General features: G+C 41.5%; 1 protein-coding gene across 1 annotated transcript in view; it reads right to left on the bottom strand.

Annotated features, from left to right (window-relative positions):
* Positions 1 to 5,381: 5,381 nt before the first annotated feature.
* The window catches only part of STMN2 (stathmin 2), a 62,602-nt gene continuing 41,944 nt past the window's right edge, over positions 5,382 to 26,039 (bottom strand). Inside the window, exons 4-5 of the mRNA XM_030553321.1 lie at positions 11,493 to 11,684; positions 5,382 to 6,728 (exon numbers count right to left, since the gene is read on the bottom strand). Coding sequence (XP_030409181.1) covers positions 6,669 to 6,728; positions 11,493 to 11,684 — 252 coding nt within the window. The 3' untranslated portion in view covers positions 5,382 to 6,668. The remainder of the gene's footprint in view (positions 6,729 to 11,492; positions 11,685 to 26,039) is intronic.

Here is a 26,039-nt window from a genome sequence, read left to right as displayed (position 1 = left end):
TAAACATATTTCCATGAAGCCTTATGGGGTGCACCATCACAGAAGTAACCTGGTATACTGTGTCCAGTTCTGGTGTCCACAGTTCATGAAGGATGTTGATAAATTGGAGAGGGTTCAGTGAAGAGCCTCGAGAATTATTAAAGGATTAGAAAACATCTTATAATGATAGACTCAGGGAGCTCTATCTATTTAGCTTAACAAAGAGAAGGTTTGGGGGTGATTTGATTACAGTCTATAAGTACCCACATGAGGAACAAATATTTAATGGCTCTTCAATTTAGCAGAAAAAAGTATAACATGATCCAATGGCTGGAAGTTGAAGCTAGACAAATTTGGACAGGAAATAAGGCATAAATTTCTAATGGTGACAGTAGTTAACCATTAGAAGAGTATACCAAGGGAGGTGGTGGATACTTCATCACTGGCCATTTTTAAATAAAGAATTGGATGTTTTTCTAAAGGCTATGCACTAGGAATTATTTTGGGGGAAGTTCTGTGGCCTGAGTTATAGAGGACATCAGACTAGATCACAATGGTCCCTTCTCACCTTGGAAACTATGAATCTATGAATAAACTGACTGCTTCCAGGTCTGCAGTTGGATGAGATTTCACGTCAGTCACAGTGCAGTGCAGTGAAACAGTCATAATCTAAAGTGGCTGGCAGGGCTGGCTCTAGGTTATTTGCCGCCCCAAGCACAAAAACCAAACCAAACAAAAAAAAACACCCCTCCGAGAGCGCAACTGCCGAAGCAAAAACAAACAAAAACAGGTGGCTGGAATGCTGCCCCTGAAATTGTGCCACCCCAAGCATGTTCTTGGTTTCCTGGTGCCTAGAGCCGGTCCTGGTGATTGGACTCCAAAAGTTATCGAACGTATTAGTGAAAATATAATGCCGATTCAATGAAAACCCTTTGAAAGAAGAGCTTGACACTACATGCTCTAGACTAGAGATTCTCCCTGGTGGAGGCCGACAAAATAAAAATTGTCCACTGCATGGCGCCACTGCACCAGTATTTCTGAGGCAGTAAGGCAAACCTATAAGATTTTCAGGATTTCTATCTTTCTTGGCTATATCCCTAATGGGTGAATTGCTACTTCTAAACAAAATAGATGTTTCCCACTGCTCCCTCATTACTGAAAAACACTTAGAATGAGTGATACATTTTAAAGTGTAAGCAAACATTGCCTCTCCATTGTAAGACACAGTCCGTTTTTTGTTGTATACAGTAGTCTGAGAGCTATCCAATAGCAAAGGGCCCACAGAGACAAACTTCACTGCACTTTCTTGAAGAAGGATAGAATCGTTATTTCCTTCCTCCCAAAAGCTTGAGAAAAAGGGATTTGATTGCACAGGGCCTGTCTCTCTGTCCTCCTCCCCAAAGCCTGAGGAGGTGGAAATCTTTATTCTGCTACAAGGGCAGTTTAGGGGTAAGATCTGTCCAGTCATTCCCCCTCTTCTAGTCACCCAGCCTTTAGGAGAGGAAAGAACTTCTTCAGGTGAAGGGAGTAACCCCACCCCCCAGCTTTCAGGCTGCCACCTCTTCAGATATTCAGGAGACAGCTGATGCCAGTGGCTTTGCCTCTAAAAGGACCAGTAAAAGTAGGTTAGTGGGGGTAACTTTTTGGACGTACCATACTAACTGTTTGTACATATCATACCATAACCCCACACAGCTATTGCTGTGGGTTCGTTGGTTTATAAAGTGCTTTGTGATTCTTGATTGAAGGAAGGGATACAAGTTGCTATGGAAGTTAAGTATTGTTACAGTTTTGTTTCATTTATTTTTTAAAAACCCTTGAAATGTGATAACAAAGGGGAAAAAGTTTTAAGATGTGGACTAGAGATGAACCCAGACTCTGTACCCAAACAGCACTGAAGGTTAGGAGGGTGCAAGTTTGGGTTGGAACACAAACTTCATTTCTGGTTGCTCAAGCATTGTCCTTCTAATAACCTTGACCTAATTAATTGATAAACGAACTTAAAACACAGCAACATCTCAAGAGGCATGTGTGCACCTGCAAACTGGGGTTCACTGTGAGTGTACATAGAAAACAGTGCCTCTTTTGGAGTCTTGGCAGAGCTGCAGAGCAGAGATGTGCCGTTATAACTCACACAGCAACATTCATTTGCCTTTGCAAGGTAGCAAAGACGGTTACCAGTTGTTCTGTACCGTCTGCTGTGCCATTGTAAATTGGCGATGAGATGACGGTTATCAGTCGTTCTGTACCATCTGCTGCTGTCATGGGTGCTCCTGGCTGACCTTTGCTGAGGTTTGCCTGGGGCGCAGAGACAAAAATGGGAATGACCCGTTCCCTCCTTTATATTGTATCTAAAAATAGAGTCAGTCCTGCCTAGAATATGGGGCAAGTGTACTAGAGAACCAGTGTACCAGAGAGCACAGTGTCAGATATAGCAGAAATGATGAGCTGCATGCCATTCTAGGGGGTGCCCCTGCAACAACCCCACCCATTGCTTCCCTCCTCGCCCAACCCTCCTGGGCTACCCTTGCAGGGTCCTCCCATTTGTGTGATGAAGTAAGAAAGAATGCAGGAATAAGAAACACTGACTTTTTAGTGAGATAAAATGAGGGGGAGGCAGCCTCCAGCTGCTATGATAGTCCAGGCAGTACAGAATCTTTTCTTTAGACATAAAAGTGGGGGGGCTGATGGAGCTCAGCCCCCAGTTGCTATGATAAGGACGGTTATCAGCCTTTCTGAACCATCTGCCAGGAATAACCGGGAGTCATTCCTATTTTTACCCAGGCGCCCCCGGCCAACCTCACCTGAGGCCAGCCAGGAGCACTCATGGGATGATGGCAAGGACGGCTACCAGTCCTTCTGCACTGTACCGTCTGCCACCGGGGAAGGGAGGGGAGAGGATGCTGCTGTTCAATGCTGCGGCACTGTGTCTATGAGCAGCATGCAGTAGACATACGGTGACATTGAAAAAAGTCAAGAAACGATTTTTTTCCCTTTTCTTTCGGGGGTGTGTGTAAATTGATGAGATATACCCTGAACCACCCTGGACAATGTGTTTGACCCTACAGGCATTGGGAGCTCAGCCAAGAATGCAAAAGCTTTTCGCAGACTGCGGGGACTGTGGAATAGCTGGAGTCCTCAGTCCCCCTTCCCTTCCTCCATGAGCGTCCATTTGATTCTTTGGCTTTCCATTACGCTTGTCACACAGCACTATGCTGTGGACTCTGTATCATAGCCTGGAGATTTTTTTCAAATGCTTTGGCATTTCGTCTTCTGTAATGGAGCTCTGATAGAACAGATTTGTCTCCCCACACAGCGATCAGATCCAGTATCTCCTGTACGGTCCATGCTGGAGCTCTTTTTGGATTTGGGACTGCATCGCCACCTGTGCTGATCAGAGCTCCACGCTGGGCAAACAGGAAATGAAATTCAAAAGTTCACTGGGCTTTTCCTGTCTACCTGGCCAGTGCATCCAAGTTCAGATCGCTTTCCAGAGTGGTCACAGTGGTGCACTGTGGGATACTGTCTGTAGGCCAATACCGTCGATTTGCGGCCACACTAACCCTAATCCGATATGGTAATACTGATTTCAGCGCTACTCCTCTCGTCGGGGAGGAGTACAGAAACTGTTTTTAAGAGCCCTTTATATCGATATAAAGGGCCTCGTTGTGTGGATGGGTGCAGGGTTAAATTGGTTTAACGCTACTAAAATCAGTTTAAACACGTAGTGTAGACCAGGCCTGTGATGGCCAAGCATTTGCCCTGGTGTTACAGTATCCCCTGTATGCACTGCACTGTTTAAGGATCTACCAGCAATTTCAGTTAGTTGAAGTTCAGTGCTTAGGCTAAAAATGTTCACATCTGTCTGGAGATATAGTTAAGCTCCCAGATCTATGGCTAGTCACCTAAGGAAATGTTGAAGGTGCTGCACACACACACACAATTGCAAAAAGTTCAAATATTTAAAATGGCTGGGATAGAAAGGCTTTTAAAATGGGTGTTCTGAGTATTCTGGCCTTTCAGGAAGATCTTTAATCTGCAACCCCATTTTATAGATCAGTTTCACCAAATGTATAAATGGGGATCAGCTGGAAAGCGTATAATAATGGCATAATAGGAACGGTACTAAAATGGTGCCAAATCTTATTCGCCATTTGACAAGGCAGTAATGTGGTTCTGAAGGATCCTCAGGTGCCAGTATATTATCTTTGCTTGAGAAACGCTCACACCAAACCTGTTGATCTGAACCCCTCTGAACTTAGGAGAGCTCCTGGATGGTTTTCTAAAAGCTCTGTTCTAGGAATTATATGGGGTAAGTTCTATGGCCTGTGCTATGCAGGAGTTCAGATTAGATGATTGCAATGGTCCCTTCTGGCCTTGGAATCTGTGAATATACCTTTATAATGGGTGCAACCAAAATGCCAAATCCAAATACCTGCCAACTTTGGGAGTACGAAATCCAAATCCAAAGTTTGCTATTTGAACCAATTCCTAGTGTTTTCCATGTTGTTGCTGCCATAAAAACAGAGGAATTTAAACAACAAAACCAAGTTTTTGTGAAGGGCTTTATTCTTCCTATTGCTATATGTTGCAAAATCTGATATTTTGCTCATGCCCTTGTGCCTGTGTGGGCATTTGCTGATTGTCTGAGAAATGAGCCAAAAGCCCTGCACGGACTGAGTTTGGTTTTGGAAAAACTCGTTGGGTGGATTCTCCTTTTGCAAAACCAAACCCTGGGCTATTTCAGATTTGGGGGCTTGGAACCCCCCAAATTAATCATAAATATTTCTTGTCTTGGCCCATCTTTCTTTCGGAACCATCTCTCAGTAGCTTTGCTTTCCTGGATTTAAATCAGAAACTATTTGAAAATAATTATTCTTGATTTGGTTCTGGACCAAACCTGTGACTCTACATGGTGTGAGTCCAGATCTGGTTCTACAGCCAAACCTGCTGCTCAGCACCATCTCTAGCTATTTTGCCGTGTTCATTTAAGCCTGGAAGTGAGTTTCCTTAGGCTCTAATATCAATATGTTAACAGACAGCAAGTGTTGGGCCAGGATATGTGCTTGTTGTAGGACCTGACAGTGGTAATCCTGCATCCCCACATAACTTTTTACTGGTGGTTTCTTTTTTTATTACATTCTGTGCTCTGTAAAGTCACCCTTCAGGATTGCATTGTATCTCAGCCTCCGAGACACTTAATAATAAGCACTATGTCTCAACAATAAAAATATATAGTGTAGGGATTAATCCTATATTGGCAGGGGAATGGGCTCCTTGACCTACTCATAGGCCTTTCCATTTCTAACCTCCATGATGCTATGAAGTCAGTGGACCTTAACTTCACAGTGGCATGTGTCAGAGAAGTGATGGAGCGAGAGAACAGACAAGCCCTTTTTCAGTTCACAGAACCCCAATTCTTTATTAATCACAGCTTGCTCACAATGACATACAGGAAAATAGCACTAATGAAGAGTAGAATATGCAGGCAGCAACCTCCAGGGGGTAGGGACAACTTCAAAATGGCAGCTATTTTAGGGGTTATGTTAGGTTTGGTGATACCGTACTTGGCACAAGCACCTTGTCTAATTATTCCTGCCGCATCAGCCCTCTTTTTTTCTAGATGTCTTTAAAGTAGGTCAGGTTGACTAACACTGAAGAGGACAGGTCATGTTGAGTGGAAATCAGCAGTGTTTTAAAAAAAAAGCAACAACCAGCTCACAGGTCCCTGGTGGAAATATTCAGTAGCCTCTTGTACTTTTACACATGTAACACAGTAGCTTCAAATGAATATCATAGATCATGGCATCTACAGACAAAGCCACTTGATGCTGATTGATTGCTCCATCAATAAATCTTCAACTTGTGAATTAAGCTTGTGAGACAATTAGCATTTTTTATGGCTGTTGTGTACCATTTATAATTTTTCATAGCTAGTCTGTTTATAATACTCAGCTTCTTAACTTTGGCTCAGATTGATGTCCGTTGCCTTCTTTTATCAGTAGCTCTTATTAAAAAAGCAATATTTGTTGCCTCTGATCTGATGAAGGCAGACAAAATAAACATTGCAAATAACAATTTAATCTCCCATTCATTTTAATTCTACAAAGGGTAGATGTAAATAAATTATGAACAATGTTTTAAGAGCTTTTTATCTGGACAGCTTCATGTGGAGTCACAATACCTGTGATCTAGTTATTGTTTTAACAGAGCTTATTGATTACAAAGCCTTCTGGGTTATTAGGCGATGACTGGTCTCTAGCACCATAGACCTACTATTGACCTCATTGCATGGTTAGAATTAAAATAGCAGGGAATGGAATTAGACATGGGCTGCTTCAAATGAACAGACCTAGCAAATTCAACTGAGTGGAAATAGACAACATCAAAAGCCTGTTACAGGACATGTAAGATTATGAAATAACTTGCATAATGCAATACTTGTATTTTTTAACAAAAATGTAAGTATTTACAAAATAAGATCCAAGTTTTTTTTAAACATCAAGCAAATCATTCTGCAGAGAGACCATATTGTTTTTATTTTTGTTTTTGTTTTGTTTTTTATTGAGTTCTTGATTTTTTTTTAAACCATGTCATACATTTCCCATACTGATATCGCATGATCCATAATAATATAGGCAGGGGAGTTTACTAATGGTGGGGAGGTGTCTCATCCACCGTTGCTTTTTTCAGCCAGACAGTTCCACCTGGAGCTCCTTGTTTCTACGGACCTCTGCAGCATGCCTCTCCTGGAAAACACCAAGAAGGGAAAGGTCAAACCTCTTCTTTGCTGCACCTGCCCAGGACGATTCTTAATGGAAACCTCTTGCTCTCTGTGTAGAGTTAGCCTCAGTAGAACAACAATCTTTTGGGGGTGCTGCTCATGAAGGATGACATTCACCAGGCCAGCACACGGCTTATTCATTACTACAGTTCGACTTAAGTCCTGTTTTGAGGTCTTAAGTAGGATTTAAGAGTGACGTAGCCTCAATGGCATGCCCTCTGCACAGGAGGGAATTTCACCCTAAGGGTCTAATTCTTCTAGGTGCTGAATGCACACAACTCCCATTGCTTTCCAAAATGTCGCTCAAAAATTTAATCTCAGCTGAGGTGAACTGGCTTTAGGTAATTACCTTCTTGCTAGCAGGTTATCATATTTTTGTGTGTGAGAGGTGGTTATTATTACTGTTCATATTACAGTAGTATGTAGGAGCTGCAGTTAAGGATCATGGCTCCATCAAGGTAGCTGGAGAGCTCACACTCTAGATGACAGGACTCAACAGGAGGAAAACTAGACATATATGATGGGGAAGGGTGCAGGAATGAGTAACAAAATGAGCAGAGTTGAGCAGAAAAGCAGAAATTGCAGATCATCATTTACCCTAACCAGTGCCAGCAGGAGAAATTTATAGGCATCATTTCAGAGGTAGCTTTTAAGGATAATTTGACAGTTTTATTTATACTTATGTGGAAATGTTCCAATGCACAGGGATGGCATGTGAGGAAGCATGGAGGTGATTGAGGGAGAAGTGGACAAGCAAGCAATTAAGGTTGCCATCACTGGCAAAGTAAATGCCAGGATCAACAGCCTGACAAGGTACCATCCAGACACTGAACTCGTGGAAGACTTGTAATAAAAAGGGAACAATTCTAATTTAGGGTTAAATTTTATGCAGATGCAGTCTGAGGAAAAGGACTCAAGAATCCTTCCACTAAGGCATCTAGGCATTGTGAGAATGCTGGTCAGTAAGGGTAGCACGGCCACACTGGAAAAGAATCAGAACAACCCTCTGTCACAAACAGATGGTTAAGGGTTAATGCCTCTTTTACCTGTAAAGGGTTAAAAAGTTCACCTAGCCTAGCTAACACCTGACCAGAGGAACCAATTGGGGAACAAGACGTTTCAAAAAGAAGGAGGGAAGTTTTTCCTTTGTTCGAGAGTTTCAGTTTCAGCTGTAGTGAAAAAGATCAAGGAACCAGCCTCTGATCAGAGTAGTAAGTTTTAGAAAGGAATAAATAGGTTTATGTTTATTTCTTTGTAGCCTGTCTTATGCAAATTGAGGTAGAATCAAATTATGTATTTGGGTATTTTTTGTGTAACTAAATTTGTGCCCAGGGGAACATCCTCTGTGTTTTGAATCTATTGTCTGTGAGAGTAGCTGGTATGCTAATCTCTCCCAGAGGGTTTTCTTTTACCTTTCTTTTCTTTAATTAAAAGCCTTTTTTCTTAATACTTGATTGATTTTTCCTTGTTTTTAGATCCAAGGGGATTAGATCTGGACTCACCAGGGATTGGTGGGGGGAAAGGAGGGGGGATGGTTAATTTCTCCTTGTTTTAAGATCCAAGGGGTTTGGATCTGTGTTCACCAGGGAATTGGTGAAGTCCTTCAAGACTACCCAGGGAAAAAGGGGGTCCTTGGGGGAGGGGTGGCAACGATACCAGATCTAAGCTAGTAATTAAGCTTAGAAGTGTCCATGCAGGTCCCCACATCTGTACCCTAAAGTTCAGAGTGGGGAAGGAACCTTGACACCCTCAATGGACATTAATCAGACCTGCAGTGGTGAGCTTCTGAGAACCCTGGGCATCCTTGTCAGAAACAAGACACCAGTCATAAACGCACTCCATGACTAGCTTGCAACTTTCACAGTCAAAAGGCAAGGAGAGACCTAACTATATTCTCAAAGGTCAAAACTCATTGTGGTCTCATCCGAAGGAGCTGCTGATAGACTGAAGCAGTCATCTGGATGAATCAGACTGCACATTAGCCAAAATGTTTCAACAGGAGAGTTTCTGGCAGAGAATGGTTCTCTGTCCTATGCCTGGGCACAATAACATGCTTTCTATATGACTAGAATAAGTCTTTGTACTAATCTAGATGCTGCTGCAGGGGACAGACACCCACCCACCACCTCTGCAGTCTGTTTTAGTTTCTATAACTTTCAGAGACCACCATTATGCCTGGGCAGTATCCAGGTATGAAACTCCTCAGGGTTCAGCAGGGACATGGGAGTTGAGAGCCCCTACTCACAACTGATACTAACTGTTAGTGAGTTCATGTCCACCCTGTTTGAAAGAGCTGGGGATTCAGATATGCCTCATCACTGTGAAGGAGTCCAGAAAGAACACTATCTCAAGGACAAGCTGACATAAGCATGGGATAGCTCCTATATTGAAATCAGTGAGATCACCCAGAAGGGGCAATCTGAGTATTCCAAAGATGAGGTTCAGCCATGGACGATTTAGAGTTAGTGGGGTCCGGCAGGACCAAGCTTCTGCCCCCACAGCTGCCCAGCCCTGGAGCCCCTGTAGTTGGGGGGACCCCTGTGCCAGGGCACCCTGTGTTTCACTGTAAATCTGCCTCTGGGTTGAGCGGATGGCCAGCCCTGCAGATTCTCCTAAAACTTCTAGGTAAAATGGCAGCTGTCTTCAAGGTTCAGCTTTAGGCCTTTCTGTTCATCGCTGGCCAATTTGTCTTCTCTTTGGTCATTTCTGATTAGAATAATAACCATTAATGGCTGTAATACAAAGCTCTGTCCTAGTTAATTTTAGATTAATTGGAGCCACTGTAAATTCAGATACTCCTTATACCATGGGCCTGTACTCAGAAACAACAGCTGTGGAATGAATATGGGAAGCTTCCATCCAGAGTGTTTACAAAGCTGTATTTTTTGTCTCGCTGTTTGGCACATTTCTGGGGATTTTTTTTTCTTGCTGTCCTTTCATATAAACTAATTATCAGATTTCTATCTCATTCATGTATTTAGCTCTGAGAATATAATCTGAAAACTCAGTCACAAACACAAAATGACAACAGCAACAAAAACCCATGGCCAACTGCAAGTGAGAGTGCCTCCAGTGAGCATCCTATGTGAGATTTATACGTCATCATGTTCCTTTATGGGGACTGATCCAAAGCCCACTGCAGTCAATGTGAGTCTGTCCATTGGCTTCACTGGGCTTTGGAACAAGCCCATGGCAAACTTGTTGTGTTGTTCTCATTTGTAATTTGAAGGTCAAATTTTCATAGGTGGCCTCTAATTTTGTGTGGCAAATGTTAGCTGGCTAGGGTAGGACTGATTTCCAGAGGCTGATCTCTTGCCGTTTCCACTGACTTCGGCATCCACAAGTGGCATCTGATTGCGGGAGCCTTTGAGCACCCAAAAATTGGCGCACTTACAATTAGAGGCCAGTTCTGAAGATTTTGGACCCACTGTTTTATTTTTGCTCCCTCTTACATAGTCATGGTCAGCATTTTGGGATTTAAATAACAAACCCACAAGCACCCAAAGTTCTTAATTTTTGGTCTTCCACATTTCCCACCTGGATTTCACCTGCAGTGGGGAGAGGGCAGCCTCTTCTCAGAAGCATTCCCTTGACTTCATATATCTGTCATCTACTTGCTCATCTGGATGAACTGTGACATAAAGGGACTTCCTTCTGACATCAGTCTAGAGCATGCAGCTGCTCCTTTTGCCCTCCCTATTTCCTTTCATTACCCCAAGGACAACTAACAGTCTTTTTCCTTTGAGTTGCTGGACTTTGGGATATGTGCAAGCTTATTTAAAACAACGCGTCAAGGAGGTTAGGCACAATCCTGGGGCTCCCAGAGACTTGCTTGAAACAGCCTGTTACATCCTTCTTTAGGGTATAACACAGAATGCTGCCCTCTTTTTCTTGTCTAGCTCTGCTTCCTCATTTGCCATCTCTGATGCCCATTATCTACAGTTAACAAGGTGAGATGGTGTAAGATGGAGAAAAACATAGATCTAAAATGGACATTCCTCTTCATCAAGGACAACTGAGAGGTATATACACTTGTCTGCTGACATATTAGATGCTTCAAAATAGCAGCTTATATTGCATCCAAACAGAGAAAAATTATCATTCTCTGCAGAACAAGTTAAAAGGACTTTATCACATCTGGTGCCTTTTCCTGTGCTTTTTGCTTTCCAGGCTGGAAGGGTTGCATTAGGAATGGTAGGTACATTCAGCCCTTGGGGATGTATATTGAAGGGGTCCAAAAGATAGATCTAATCTCCCTCAATTAGGAGAGTGATTGCAACACAGTCTGTTTGGATGAATGTGGTTAAACATGAGACAAATGATTTATTCCACATTGTTCATAAATCCCGCGTAGAAGCCAGAAATTAAACCTAAGAAACTTTTCTTTGGCGTTTTTTCTGTTTTTGAACTCAGTAAGAAAATGGAACAGACAAACAGGCCTGAGAGCATATCAGAACTGGGTATAATAGAGAACTAGCTGGTACAGTCTGAGAAGGAGGCCAAGATTTATCAAAATATTAGTGATTTTTTTTGAGTTCTCGACTTGTCACCTTAGTGGGACATTGTTTTCAGAAATCCCTGAGCACTCATCCTCAGAAGATCAGCCCCCTTTAAGGTGCCTCAAGTTAAGGGATCTAAAAATGGAGTCACCCAAAATCACCAGTTACTTTTGAAAATTTTGGCCAAAATTCCTGCTGCAGGCTGTGGTGTGGAGTCATGACCTGATTACCTTTTCTTGAAGACGTTCAATAAGAGCGGCTAAATTAGCTTCACGTTTTTCTTTGATCTGTTCCATTTTCAGTATCAGCTTTTCCTCTGCCATTTTGCTGAAGTTATTGTTCTCCTCCAAAGCCTTCTGAAGGACTTCTCGCTCATGTTCTCTCTTTTCTGCCAGATGTTTCAGCACCTGGGCCTCCTGGGACTGGGAAAAAAGATACAGCCTGCTGAGGCAATTGTCTAGAGAATGTCAGAAGACAGTGCATAAGACAGTCTGAGTAAATAAAAAACACTAGTAAGCAAGTCTTTGATTAGAAAGGGCCACCTGCACTAAGTCTGGATTTTTGTGAGATCTGATGTTCTGTTTGTTCTTGAAATACTTGGAAAAACTAAATTAATAAAATATATAGCAGAGTAATAAGTAAATTTATTTATTTATAGTGGCAATAGATCTGAGGGGCATTCTGGAAAAACTGTTTTCCCCCACATCCGTTATAAGCAAAGCCCATTTCAATAACTGAGGTATGAAGACGTTGAACATATGTGAGGTATTCAAATAAGGACGCATCTGAAAGAGTATTTGAGGATTCTGGATTAGTAAGGCTACCATGTGACACTGTCTGTACCTGCCTTAAATATTTCAGTGGTAAGAGATGCAGTCATTTATGCATGAACATTTTATTTCAAAATCATACGAGATTTCAGTCTAAAAATATGTATTCTTTTATAATTGGGCTTCAGAAACAAGAGCTAGGATTTTTTTTGTTTTTCCTCAAGCTATCTTTGTTGAAATGGCCACAGATAGCTTTCAAGTTAACATTCCCTGAAGATGAATGTAGGAAGTTCAGATCTGATCTGGCTCCATTTTGTTTCTGTAAACAGGAAGAAGTTTATTTTTCCAAACAAAAGGCCTAAAAATATATTTTTTTTAATTGAAAGCTTAAATTCTGCAAAGACCATGAAATCTACAGAGGATCTTAAATGCATGCAATCTGTACCCTGTAGCCTATTACCCTTATTTATGAGCCCAATTGCCAGAAGCATGAGCTTTGCTATTAGTTTAGAATTACATTTAGGACACTGAAATTCACTTAAAACAAAATGAAACCACTGATCTTCTGATGCAAGCCAACAAGGTTGCAATGTTAAGACTGTTCCAGGAGCAACTCAAGTCCAAAGTAAATATATTTAAGGGGAATATTTGGAAATGATGAGCAACACTGTGGACTGTTCTATAAAATGAACCAGAGGGAGGAAGATGGAAGAATGGAGGAAAGGAATGAACTGTGGTAGGAGCCTGATTGTGCAGATTTCAGTGAAGGTTACCACTGTTTTGTGTGTAAACACATCAGAATCATAAATTTTAAGGTCAGAAGAGACCATCAGATCATTTAGTCTGGCCTCCAGTATATCACAGGCCCCCAACACCACCCAGCACTTGCACACTAAACCCAATAATAAAATTAGACCAACAAATATAGCCCACATTTTAGGAGCTAAATTGAGTTTTCACCAATAATTACAAATTGCAGTAATTAATGCTATTTCCTGTAAACCTCCTTGTAGTCACTGAAGTGAAGTGAAAGCACTGAAATTCTCTCACATGAGATAAAGGGTGCTGTAATAAGATTAAAAAGAAAATTCTGACAACAGTGATGAGCTACACACAAAACAAAGATTACCGACCAGAGAAATAGAACAGATTCCAAAAAATGCAGCAGAACTCATACTAGTGGCTCTTCACAAACTGCAATGAGGCACTGAGGTAGGAAATGTTCAGCTTTGGAAAGGAACAAATGGCCCTGTTTCAGATTAAAGAGGAAACCTACACTGATGAACTTCTGCCACGTGTGGTCTGTATGCTTTCATCTCTGGCATGGTTTCATGGACGTGCCGAAAGCGGAGGTGTTCAAACCATGGTCCTCAAAGCACTTGCTGGTGGTGCATGGTGAGTTGGCTGGGTACATAGCCAAATACCCCGCTTTGTTTCCCCCTGCTAAATCAGGTGCTGAGAGCTAACATCATATCAAATCTTTTCCAAATATTAATTTCCATGTAAGAAACCACTGTAGAGGCCAGAATTTCAGATGAAACAGAAAATGGGTTGGGCAATCACAAACAGAAGGGGAAGTGATCCACATGGCCATGACCAGGAGTAAAGGTACTTTATGTGACCGTGTCTTCCTTAAAATGTGGTCCACATGCTGAAGAATTTTGAGCACCCCTTACCTTAAAGGACCAGTACCTCCTTTTTGTATAAGAAGTGATTTCTGATGACTATTCCCTTAGAAAAAATGCTATAGTATTAAACAATAATATCCCCTAACACTACAGATGGTGTAGATTTAATAATTTGAGAGAGAAGTTTCATGAGGATTAAAAACATGCAAGTGCTGATAACCAAATGTACCCCATTATCTATTAATTCAATCAAACAGTTCCCCTTAAATAAAACAGCAGATATTCTGAGATATCCAGGGCTATTTAGAAGATATATTTGAAAATCAGCTTTTGCACTATGGTTCTGGGTAAAGCTTTCAAAATAAATCCCATTGGCTTTCAATGGTACTTAGGCATTTCAGACACTTTAGTTACTTTTGAAAATGTTGCCCATTTCTCAAGCTGTGTTGTCATGAATTCAAATCCCTTACTGTTTAAAACAGAATTTGTATTGGCATAAGTTGAATTTTATAGTAAAGATTTTGAATTCCATAGGAAAGTATACAGAGTTCTGGGAGGTGAGATAGCACATTGGCACTAATAGGAGTTTACCTGACTAAAAATTGGACAGGGCCTTGTTAGTCTTGTGTATTTTCATAATGTACAATATATGGCAGAGTTCTGATCTCTCAATATAAACGGCCTGGGTATGTTTATAAACTCTTCCATAAATACCCCAGGATTTAGCAACCTGGAATGGGACAGGAATTTGAATGGACAATTTCCAGTGTGAGATGAACACTAGTCTAGCTACAAGAAGTGGCAGGTAAAAAATAAATGGAAAAGAACAGGAGTAGAGCCTCAGTTAATGTAAATTTTTCCATTGATTTCAGTTTTACAGCAGCTGTGAATCTGGCCTTCAATGGTCTGATCACCACCATAGCCTAATAAAGCAAGACTTGGAGTGAAGCCAAATTGTTTTTCACACTGTAGTGGTGGAATGGTATCTGCCTCAAAAACATTTGGCAAAAGAACATTTCCTCCATGTCCGATCAAAGTCTGCTGCATATGTTGAAGGAGCTAAGGCAGTGATGGGCAGGGATGTGCTGGCTGCCACTTCCCACAGCTCCCATTGGCTGGAACGGTGAACTGTAGCCACTGAGAGTTGCAGGAAGCCGTGCCAGTGGAGTCAATGTAAACAAACTGTCTCATGGCCCACCAGTGGATTACCCTGATGGGCCGCGTGCCACAGGTTGCCCAGCACTGAACTAAAGAATGATTACTAACGTGACTGTGATTAGCAAACTAGGTCCTTAGTTACTTCTATTGGAATTCAGATTCTGTGCTGGAGCTCCAAAGGTAACACACATAATTCCAACAGAAACAGAAAGTCTATAGTTTACATCATTTGTCTCTTCCTAGGTATATTACTGTACACATTTTTGGCTAATATTAACTTATGTCTGGGATTATTATTAATTCCCAAACATAACATTTCACACTAGAGCACAAACAAGTTTCTTGCACACTTATAAATGTCATAAAATGACCATGCTGGGTCAGACTAATGGTCCATCTAGCCCAGTATCCTGTCTTCTGACAGTGGCTGGTGCCAGATGTTTCAGAGAGAGGGAACAGGGCAATAATCAAGTTAGCCCCCCGGTCATCCAATTTCCAGTTTCTGGCAGTCAGAGGTTTAGAGACACCCAGAGCATGGGGATGCATCCCTGATCATCTTGGCTATTAGCCATTAATGGACTTATCATCCATGAACTTGTATAATTCTCTTCTGAATCCAGTTATACTTTTGGCCTTCGCAACACCCCCAGGCAATGTGTTTAATCTCTGGTGCCTATTAATTTCATTGGGTGACCCCTAATTCTTGCGCTATGTGAAGGGATAAATAACACATCCTTATTTATTGTCTCCACAACATTCCTGATTTTATAGACCTTGATCTGGAAGCTGTTCCAAGCCCCTCATCGTTTGTGTTGTCTTTCTCTATACTTTTTCCAGTCCTGACATATCTTTTTTGAGATAGGGCAACCAGAACTGCGCTCAGTATTCAAGGTGTGGGCATACCATAGATTGATTATAGTGGTATTATGATATTTTCTGTTTTATTATCTATCCCTTTCCTAATGGTTGCTAACATTGTTAGCTTTTTTGACTTACAACATTATTTTGCCTTACAACGTCTGCTTACAAATGTTGTAAAGCAGTCTAGACACAGTCCTTCAACTCAAGCTGATATTCAAGTATGCTGAAAAAGAGGTGAATGCAGTAAAGTTGTTTATGACCTTATTTTTTTTTATTTTTATTTTTTTTAGTGGATGTTGTAAAAAGCAACAGCGATCCCAGTTTTTAAGAAGTGCTTTTATAGAAGCTCCATATCCCACATTTGGATGTTTACATAGACATATAGTCAACTAGACGCCCATTTTAAATGTCAAAGTGCCTGTAGTGTAGAGCTTGCAAATGCAGACTATAGAGGTTAGTCTTTTTAAAACATTCAAGTTGAAAATTGGGTTCAGCTGTACGTACATACAAGGATTTTCTATTTTCCCAGATTTATTTACTTTCCCATGACAAGTATATCCAAAAATATATTAAATCAGTTCTGTAGAGAGAAAAAGAAAGGATTACTCAAATAGCAGGAAGTGAACTAGCAGAACAATTCCTTTTAAAGCTGAAATTTGCACTTGAATGCATACCCTGACTGTATTAGTTTTAAGGATATATAGGGGCAAGTTCCAATTATGAACGGTTCACTTTGATGCTGCAAAATTAATCCAGTTGCTGGATTTTTTTTAATTAACACATTCAGTGGGAATTGCATTAACTTTGTATCTCAGAGTATTGTATATTGAAGAGATAATGTTAATGGAATAGAATGTTAAGCCAGGATAAAGGTCTCCTCCTGCAGTGTAAATGCCAAAGTAAAGACCAAGCATTTATAGAAAAACAACATTGAGATCAAGGAATGACATTTTCAGGGAAAATGAATTTAGTTATTTTCTTGCTGTTGCGCATCAAAGCAAGGGAATGGGGTAGAACTAGACACCATGCTGGCTTGCACAGCACCGGCTTTTTCACAGATTGTTGCCATTACATCTCATTCCTCGCATGGGACACAGTATGGATTATTATGTGTAGTGCAATAGTGTTTAGATGCCCCAGCTGCAATAGACACCCCACTGTGCTAGGCACTGTACAAACACACAGTGAGAGGCAGCCTCTGTCCTGAAGAAATTGTATTCTGTGTAGACAAAATGGACAAAAAGTGGGAGGGGAACAAATGCAGTGTAGTGCAGTGACTTGGTCACACAAGAGATCAGTGGAAGTGCTAGGAGTGGAATCATGGATGAAATCCTTCCTCTGTTGAAGTCAAAGGCAAAATTCCCAAAGACTTAAATGGCTGACTTTTTATCTTTGGTTTCCAGAGACCTTGTCCAGTGCCCATCTCACTAGTGAACGTCCTTTCTGGCATCTCTGTTTTCCAGTCTGTTTCCCCTGTTGAGCCAGCAGTGCTAAACTGTGTCTTGGTTTTGCAATGTGGAGAAATGTTCAGAGATGTCTTGTTGAGACTATCATTTGCTCTTTACAAACAGTTTTTGCATATAATTTATGTGTGAAAGACATTTGCAAGGAGCTTATGCATGTTTCTGGGCTTTGTGCATGTAAGGTCTATAATTAGCTCACATATATTAAGTGAATATATGTGTTTGGTTGTGTTCCCAAGGCTGCAGTCACAAAGAGAGGCTATATGTTGAAAATCTGGCTCTGTAGATTGTGAACTTCTGTATTTGACAGACTAAGAATGAGGCTTGTTTCTTCTTTAGCTATTTTAAACAACAACAACAACAATAATAAAAGTCTTGCTATTTTCCCCTCTAGATTTGTACTAGTGAATGAATATTTGTGAAAAGAGCTGGATTTACTACGCAGAAGCCAGGAGTTTTCTGTTCAGAAACAGTCACATACCATTGGTAATGGCAATGCAAAGTTCTCCAACTCCACCAACACACCTCAGCCTAATCCTGGAGTGTTCATTTCTAGCACTGAGAGCATGGGTCAGTCTCCAGGCCCATTCAATCCTTTCCTCTCTAGCAAAAGACAGTGGTGGGGGCAGAACAATTAGCGCTGACAGAAAGTTATTTTTACAATGGAGAGAGCTGTTTTGGGGAACTATTCTGAGGCCACCAACACATTTCATGGAGGCCATGAACCAGCTGTCTGATGTTAAAAACATTTAATCATTGATTGAACCAACCACATAGATATCAAAAGTTCCATAGCTCATTTACTAAGTCCTGGAGCCATAGTATTCTATTTTCAGTATATAATGCATCTTCTGAATAAGTCTGTTTCTAATTACTCTAATTTTGATTTATACTGATAATTAAATGCCATTCATCTAGTCCATTGATTGGCTGGCTCCGATTACAATTGGTATAATAAAGTGTCTGAATCTGGTCCGAAATGTTTCCTTTTAAAGCAAATTTGATGTCAGTGGTATATTAATGTAAAATGTGGGTTAGCAGTTTGACAATTGTGTCCCTTCCATGAAGCATCTCAGGGACAAGACAAAATGCATAGACCTTCCATTAACACTGATGAGTATAATGTACCTGTGTGGGGATGAGAATAGACTTGCTAGTATACATGAGTTCTGAAATTGCAATTGCAATTTTTTTTGTGAGGTTTTTTACTGGCTTCTGTGTAACTGACTCTTTGACTATATGGTATTTGATTTAATTGTTTTCTAGACTGGCACAAATCATATACAACTAGCCATGAGCTCTACTACATCTGAGTCCCTTACATTTCATTTTTGATTGCCTCTATTTTAGAACACTGTAGGGAATAATTTTGGATTTAACTGGATCCAGATATCTACTTTTTCATTAAATATGCTTTAAGGGAAAAATATCTTGCCATGATATGTTGATTTAACCTACTTCTTCCTCTAATACCACATTACTGAAGAAAATTATGGATATTCCCTGGTACCTAAGTAAATGGTAAATAGTTCTTACCATTAATTTTAAGCCAAAAGAGAAATGTCACATTTGGAGAAGAGAATTCAATATATTTTGAGGCTGAGATTTTCAAAGCTAAGGGATTTAGATGTCCAGTTTTCACTAGAAATGTATAGGAATTGAGTGTATAGTTCCCACCCTTACTGTACACAGATTTTCACCTGTAATTAATTATTTGTTATTTTGTAAAGCTTAAATACCAATATCACCTTTATAGCAGTCAATGGGACTTCGTAGTGCATAAGGGGTCATCCACATGCATCCCATTGCAGGGTGAAGGCCTAGAGTAACTACTGCAGTCAGTGACAACTTTTTTCTTAGCAGAATGGCATTGCCTAAGGCAGGGGCGACACCTTTAGCATGTGGCCCAACAGGATAATCCGCTGGTGGACTGTGAAACGTTTTGTTTACGTTGACTGTCCACAGGCATACCCCCCTGCAGCTCCTAGTGGCTGTGGTTTGCCATTCCCAGCCAATGAGAGCTGCAGGAAGCAACATGGGCCACAGGGACGTGCTGACCACTGCTTTCCGCAGCTCCCATTGGCCAGGAACGGTGAACCACGGCCACAGGGAGCTGTGGGGGACCATGCCTGCAGATGGTCAATGTAAACAAAATATCTTGCGGCCCACCAGTGGATTACCCTGATGGGCCATGTGCCGAAGGTTGCTGAGCCCCAGCCTAAGCCCTTTGGGCGGGGCTATTATAATATGAAAAGAAATGTCATAAAGAGCCATAGAGTTTGATACATTCCAATGCTATAAGACACAACTGTGCTTTGGATTAGCTGATTTTCCTTTGAGATGTGAGGACAGGATTTCTTAGTTAAGGGCCTCTTTCTCCTCAGTTTGGATTTTAATGGGTGTGCAGAACAATGTGTTTGTCTTCCCAAGGCACGCAATGTTTAGGAGTATATAGGAAAGCACTGTCAGCATTGTCATCAAAATAGCATAGATACAATGGCCTTATAGGCTGCTTCTGATTTCACATGGCCATGTAGCCCTAGTCCAAATAAAAGTATTGTTGTTTTGAAAAAATAAACCCCTTTCCATAACTATTTCAATAGAAGTTCCATTTTAAGACTCCTGTTTTCCTTCTTGTTGTTCGACTCCTTTTACAAGCCAAGGTGTCAGTGTTTGGTGGTGATGGGGAGGGTACTAAAGAACAACATCCTATTTCTGAGTATCCCACACTGTGTTTGGGAGAATTTTCATGCAAAATATGGTTGTAGGGCCTGATATTTCTAGTGGGCTTGAGATCAGAGTGTGAGTAAGACTACAATGAAATAATGATACATGAAATATAACAAAAGGAAAAATGCCTTTAACCAGCTCTCCTCTCTTCCAGAGCTAACTCAGAGGTCTGACTGTCAGTCAAAACTTTATATCTAGTGCCCAAGATCCACCTTGTAAATAACATACCTCTTCCAATGATGCTTTCTTGGGGAGAAACTGCTGTGTGAGGCACACACAGAATTATTGTAAATGGACTTTATTAACAGCAGATGGGAGAATAGTACACCAGAATATACTGTAACTTACATAGACGTACCATAAGTGGGAACTATGTTACTCATTCCAATACACTGCAGGGCTCATTCTATAAAAGAACTGCCCTTCATTTTGTATTCTGTCTCCAAGCACACACAGCTGCCATGCAGAGCAGCCAAAGGACAGTAAAGATTTTTAAACAAAAGAAAGCAAAACAGAAAGGAAAACTAGCTAAGTGGCAAATGCTCAGACTATCTATGTGCTCGTTGTTCACTTTCCCATTTCTCTCCCTACTGACCTTTCTAAAAATTTTAAGTGGAAAACAAATGTAGCCTCTTACTCCTTGGTGTTCTCTGGGAAAGGGAGTCTTTCAGGCCCAAATGTTGCACACACAATCAATTAGCTAAGCTGTCTTGGTATTTTATCATTTTCTCTCTTTGTGGATGTAGTGCACATCTTTAATTTTTCATTATTTTCCAAGCTCTTGGCATCAGAATTGTTTATCCGAAAAAAAGCAAAATGCTATTTCACACACATTCAATAGAGAGGCCACCTTCTGCATTTGTTTATTCACAAATTATTTTTTCCTGATAGGAATAATTTTAATAATTAATACTCATGCTGTCAGACTTCATGTTCTGCCAGTCACAATAAACTGATAGCTGGAGATCTGAGCTCAGGAATAACCTTGGGACTCCTGCTTCTTGATTCATACATTCCTAGATTTTATAGCCAAAAGGGACCATTATGATCATCTAGTTTGACCTCCTATATAACACAGGCTACTGAATTTCACCAGTGATTGCTTTATCAAGACCATAACTCAGGGATTCCCAAACTTTTTTGCTGGCACAACCCCATTTTAATGACGTATTTCCTGTCGAGGCCTCAAACAGCAAGGAAGGTGCCATTTGGAAGAGCAAAATGGCATCCTCCATGACAGCGTGACCTCGCACGCACCATATGCGTAAGGTCATGCCACATAGAGGACACCATTTTGCTCTACAAAATGGTGTCCTCTACACAGTGTGACCTCATACGTATGATGCATGCAAGGTCGGGCTGTTCAGAGGATGCTATTTTTGTGGAAAATCACATCTTCCATGCATTGTGACCTCACACACATTGTACATGTGAGGTCACATTGTGTGGGGCAAGCTGGAGTCCTCCTGTAGTAGAGATCACTGCAACTCCATCTGCTGATGGTGTAACCCTACTTGGGATTGCAACCTACAGTTTGGGAGCTGCTGCTATAACTTGTGGTTGAACTGGAAAAATCATGGAGCAGGTCCTCAAGGAATCAATTCTGAAGCATTTAGAGGAGAGGAAAGTGATCAGGAACAGTCAGCATGGATTCACCAAGGGCAAGTTACGCCTTACTAACCTAATTGCCTTCTATGATAAGATAACTGGCTTGGTGGATGAGGGGAAAGCAGTGGACATATTATTCCTTGACTTTAGCAAAGCTTTTGATATGGTCTCCCACAGTATTCTTGCCAGCAAGTTAAAGAAATATGGGCTGGATGAATGGACTATAAGGTAGATAGAAAGCTGGCTAGATCATTGGGCTTAACAGGTAGTGATCAATGGCTCCATGTCTAGTTGGCAGCCAGCATCAAGCAGAGTGCTGCAGGGGTCGGTCCTGGGGCCAGTTTTGTTCAATATCTTCATTAATAATCTGGAGGATGGCATGGATTGCACTCTTAGCCAGTTTTCAGATGATACTAAATTGGGAGAAGTGGTAGATACACTGGAGGGTAGGGATAGGATACAGCAGGACCTAGACAAATTAGAGGATTGGGCCAAAAGAAACCTGATGACGTTCAACAAGGACAAGTGCAGAGTCCTGAACTTAGATTGGAAGAATCCCATGCACTGCTACAGACTAGGGACCGAGTGGCTAGGCAGCAGTTCTGCAGAAAAAGGACCTAGGGGTTACAGTGGACAAGAAGCTGGATATGAGTCAACAATGTGCCCTTGTTGCTAAGAAGGCTAACAGCATTTTGGGCTGTATAAGTAGGAGCATTGCCAGCAGATCGAGGGACGTGATCATTCCCCTCTCTTTGGCATTCGTGAGGCCTCATCTGGAGTACTGTGTCCAGTTTTGGGCCCTACACTACAAGAAGGATGCACAAAACTTGGAAAGAGTCCAGCGGAGGGCAACAAAAATGATTAGGGGGCTGGAGCACATGACTTATGAAGAGAGGCTGAGGGAACTGGGATTGTTTAGTCTGGAGAAGAGAAGAATGAGGGGGGATTTGATAGCTGCTTTCAACTACCTTAAAGGGGGTTCCAAAGAGGATGGATTTAGACTGTCATCTAGGATGATACCAGATGACCGAACGAGGAGTAATGGTCTCAAGTTGCAGTGGGGGAGGTTTAGGTTGGATATTAGGAAAAACTTTTTCTTTAGGAGGGTGGTAAAGCACTGGAATGGATTATCTAGGGAGATGGTGGAATCTCCTTCCTTAGAGGTTTTTAAGGTCAGGCTTGATGATTTAGTTGGGGATTGACCCTGCTTTGAGCAGGGGGTTGGAATAGATGACTTCCTGAGGTCCCTTCCAACCCTGATAGTCTATGATTCTATAGTATATATTTTAGAAAGACATCTGTTGGAGTGAAGGAAAATATGTGTTCTGTAGTGTAAGTAAAATAAAGGGGGTTTACCAACCATGGAAAGGCTTTGAAAATATAGGAAAAATATGTAACATGGCCTTGAAAATAAAAGCTTCAAAAGTTGGAAGGAATGTGGCATCTAACAAGACAAATTTTGGGGAGAATGCAAAGCTTGGAATGTGGCCTGACTGGAACAACTGGACCTAAAAGGATGCTGATAAGAGAGGAGGAAAAGTCCTTGAAAAAAGCCTCTAAATTATAGAAGATTATCACAGTTTGGTTAAAAGTTCTGTGGTGAACTGGTAATAAACTTTGACATACCAATGTTTATACTGGAGAATGGGGTCCAGTCCCACACTGCCCAAAACTAGTTCTGAGCTACAGTTAGTGATTGGAGGTGACATCATTTGTTTGTTAGGGTATCACAAGATGAACTTTAAAGGTTCAATACTAATACCTGCCTGGTCAGCTGGAGCCAGCCAACATGAATTTAAGCACCCCTCTGTCTAGCCCATTTGTGAGTACTCTGATCAAACGCTTATGAATGTTTGTTACTGCACAGGTGTAATAAGCTTATTATTTAAACTTTTTAGGCATGTTTAAAGTAATTGTATAACTATCATTTGGCTTTTGGATTGACTAAAGGAATTTGTGGTTGAATTAGTGCCTGGCAATATCCTGTATTAATAAATAAATAATTTCAACCATATCCTACCTTTGAAGATGTGACGTAACAGAGAATCCACCAACTCCTAGGTAAGTTATTCCAACTATTAATTACCCTTATTGTTAAAAAATTGCCCTTTATTTTTAGTCTCCGTTTGTCTAGAGTCAGCTTCCAGCCATTGGATTTTGTTTAGTATCGCTGTTTATCTTTGAGTTACTGTTTGTGAAAGGTAGCTTCTGGCATTGATCTCCCATGCCATTGCATGCAAAAGCAAAAAATTAAAGAGGTTCATTGGCTCCTCAAGGTGGGGAGTGAGTAACTGTGTGGAAGGGCAGAGGCATGACCTCTTAGACACGAGGAATAATGCAAGAATCCAGGCAGAATCCCGGTCTCTGTCATATTCCCCACCTCCTCGCTGTTTGGTGTTTCCTCCACAGTGCTTCCCAGTCTCATTCCCCCATGACAGCATTGCTGACTGTGTGGCCTTAGTGCTAATAAGCCTTACTCAGTTGAGTGAAACTAACCTCTGCAGCTCCTCCTAAGAGAGTAGAAGGCATGGTTTGAAAGTTAAGGCTGCTACAATGGGAACAAAATAATTCCCAAGTGGAAATTCACAATAAAATCTCCAGCTTTGGCAAGGAAACATGTTGCACAGAGTGGGCTGCTACTTGGCTTCACTTCCTACTTCAACTGGTCAATCACCCTGAATTCCCCAAACTACTCATATGAGAGGTGGTGCTGGTGGTGTGTGTGTGGGGGGGTCTATTGGCCTAGCACAGAAGGAGAGCAATATTCTCCAGGTTCTATTTGCCTCCTCCCTTGAGGTTTGTGCCCTTGGCAACATGCCCAATGAGGCTTGGCTCATCTTTGTGGCATACAGTGGAGTGGAAAACAAGTGCCTTTGTCTCTAGTGATACTGCCAGAGAAGAGGAGAATCAAATGCCTTTTGCCAATGAATGAAGCAGCATGAAAGATGGCCTCAAAGGAGGCAATGTGTTCCGCTCCGACAGCCAGATGGTCAGTACTGCAATGGTGTTAGCAGATAGAGAGGCAAATCTAGTAAAACTGGCCACTCCACACAACAGGGGTAGACACTGCCCATGCTGTGATGCCTGGGTGGGAGCTTATCCTTCAACATTAATAAATAATAACGGTATTAAAAATGATGCATTGGCTTTACTGTATAATTGACAGCATGAATGTTAGAAAATATGACCATTATTCTGCATCCACTCTGGTGTTCTGCATTAGGGACTAGTGCAATTAATTTCCATCCAAATACAAAGCCATTAAGACAATTTCATTACATATGAGTTCTCTACTCTAATCCTAAAACTAGCAGAAATCCCTTTAGAGTCTAATTTTCATGCTGATTAATGGTGACCACAATGTATACTTCAACCTAGGGCTTTTCAAGTGTAGAAATCTGGTGTGGTAGCTAAATATTCCAAGGCCAATTCTTGCATCATGTTAGAGATCTGGTTGAGTTTTCCATACTGTTAAGAAATAAACTTCTTCTTCTTACAGTGATAATGAGCTCTCATTTCTTAATTGGAAAGGATGATGAGATCTTTCTGATTAACTACTTAGGGAGGAAAACATGTGCATCCCCATCCCCATTAAAATAATGGGATAATAATGGAATGCAGTAAGCAGGAGCCTGTAAATGGAATGGAGACCTCTATTGCTATCCAAAGTGCATCTCACTTTGAGATGCAGTATTTTAAAGAAATTCCTCAAACAGCAATACACATTAATTATAAATTGTATTCTGGTAGGGCCCACAGGAGAGGAGGAAAAGGGGGAGAAGAAAGGAAAGAAAATGATAAAGGGATGTGTATACAGTGATAAAAAGAGTGATAATCAAAAAGCTAGGGAATCTAGAGCACATATAAGGAGTCATTGAAATATATGCATCACTGTAGGGTTTTTCACATGAATCTGACAATTTATTAATGAACACTAATCAAATTAACAAAGTCCACTCTAACTCCAAAATAGTGTGAAATCAATTAATGACTTTTGTTAAAGGCAATCAATTAGTTGTACTTGATTTTATTTAAAACCATGCCCAAAAGACATGATCTAGAATGATTATGCCTGACAACTGTCAGGGACGGCTCCAGGCCCCAGCACGCCAAGCGCGTGCTTGGGGCGGCAAGCCTCGGGGGGTGCTCTGCTGGCGCCACGAGGGCGGCAGGCAGGCTGCCTCCGGTGGCTTGCCTGCGGAGGGTCTGCTGGTCCCGCGGCTTCGGTGGACCTCCTGAAGGTGTGCCTGCGGAGGGTCCGCTGGTCCCGCGGCTTTGGCGGACCTCCCTCAGGCACGGCTGTGGGAGGTCCGCTGAAGCCGCGGGACCAGCGGACCCTCTGCAGGCAAACCGCAGGAGGCAGCCTGCCTGCCATGCTTGGGGCGGCAAAATCTCTAGAGCTGCCCCTGACAACTGTAGTGCATGGGTAGAAAAGGATGATGTGGATCCTGTGGATCTCGTAAGTTACAATAACCCAGATACAGAAGGAAATGTGGAGATCATCATTCAAAATGAACATAATTGGTAGGGGAAAAGAAGGCATCAGTGCTGGCAACTCT

This window comes from Gopherus evgoodei, chromosome 2 (assembly GCF_007399415.2).
Source record: "Gopherus evgoodei ecotype Sinaloan lineage chromosome 2, rGopEvg1_v1.p, whole genome shotgun sequence".
Lineage (NCBI taxonomy): Eukaryota > Metazoa > Chordata > Testudines > Testudinidae > Gopherus > Gopherus evgoodei.
Note: the sequence above shows the minus strand (reverse complement) of the source record. Positions and strands in the feature narration are given on the sequence as shown.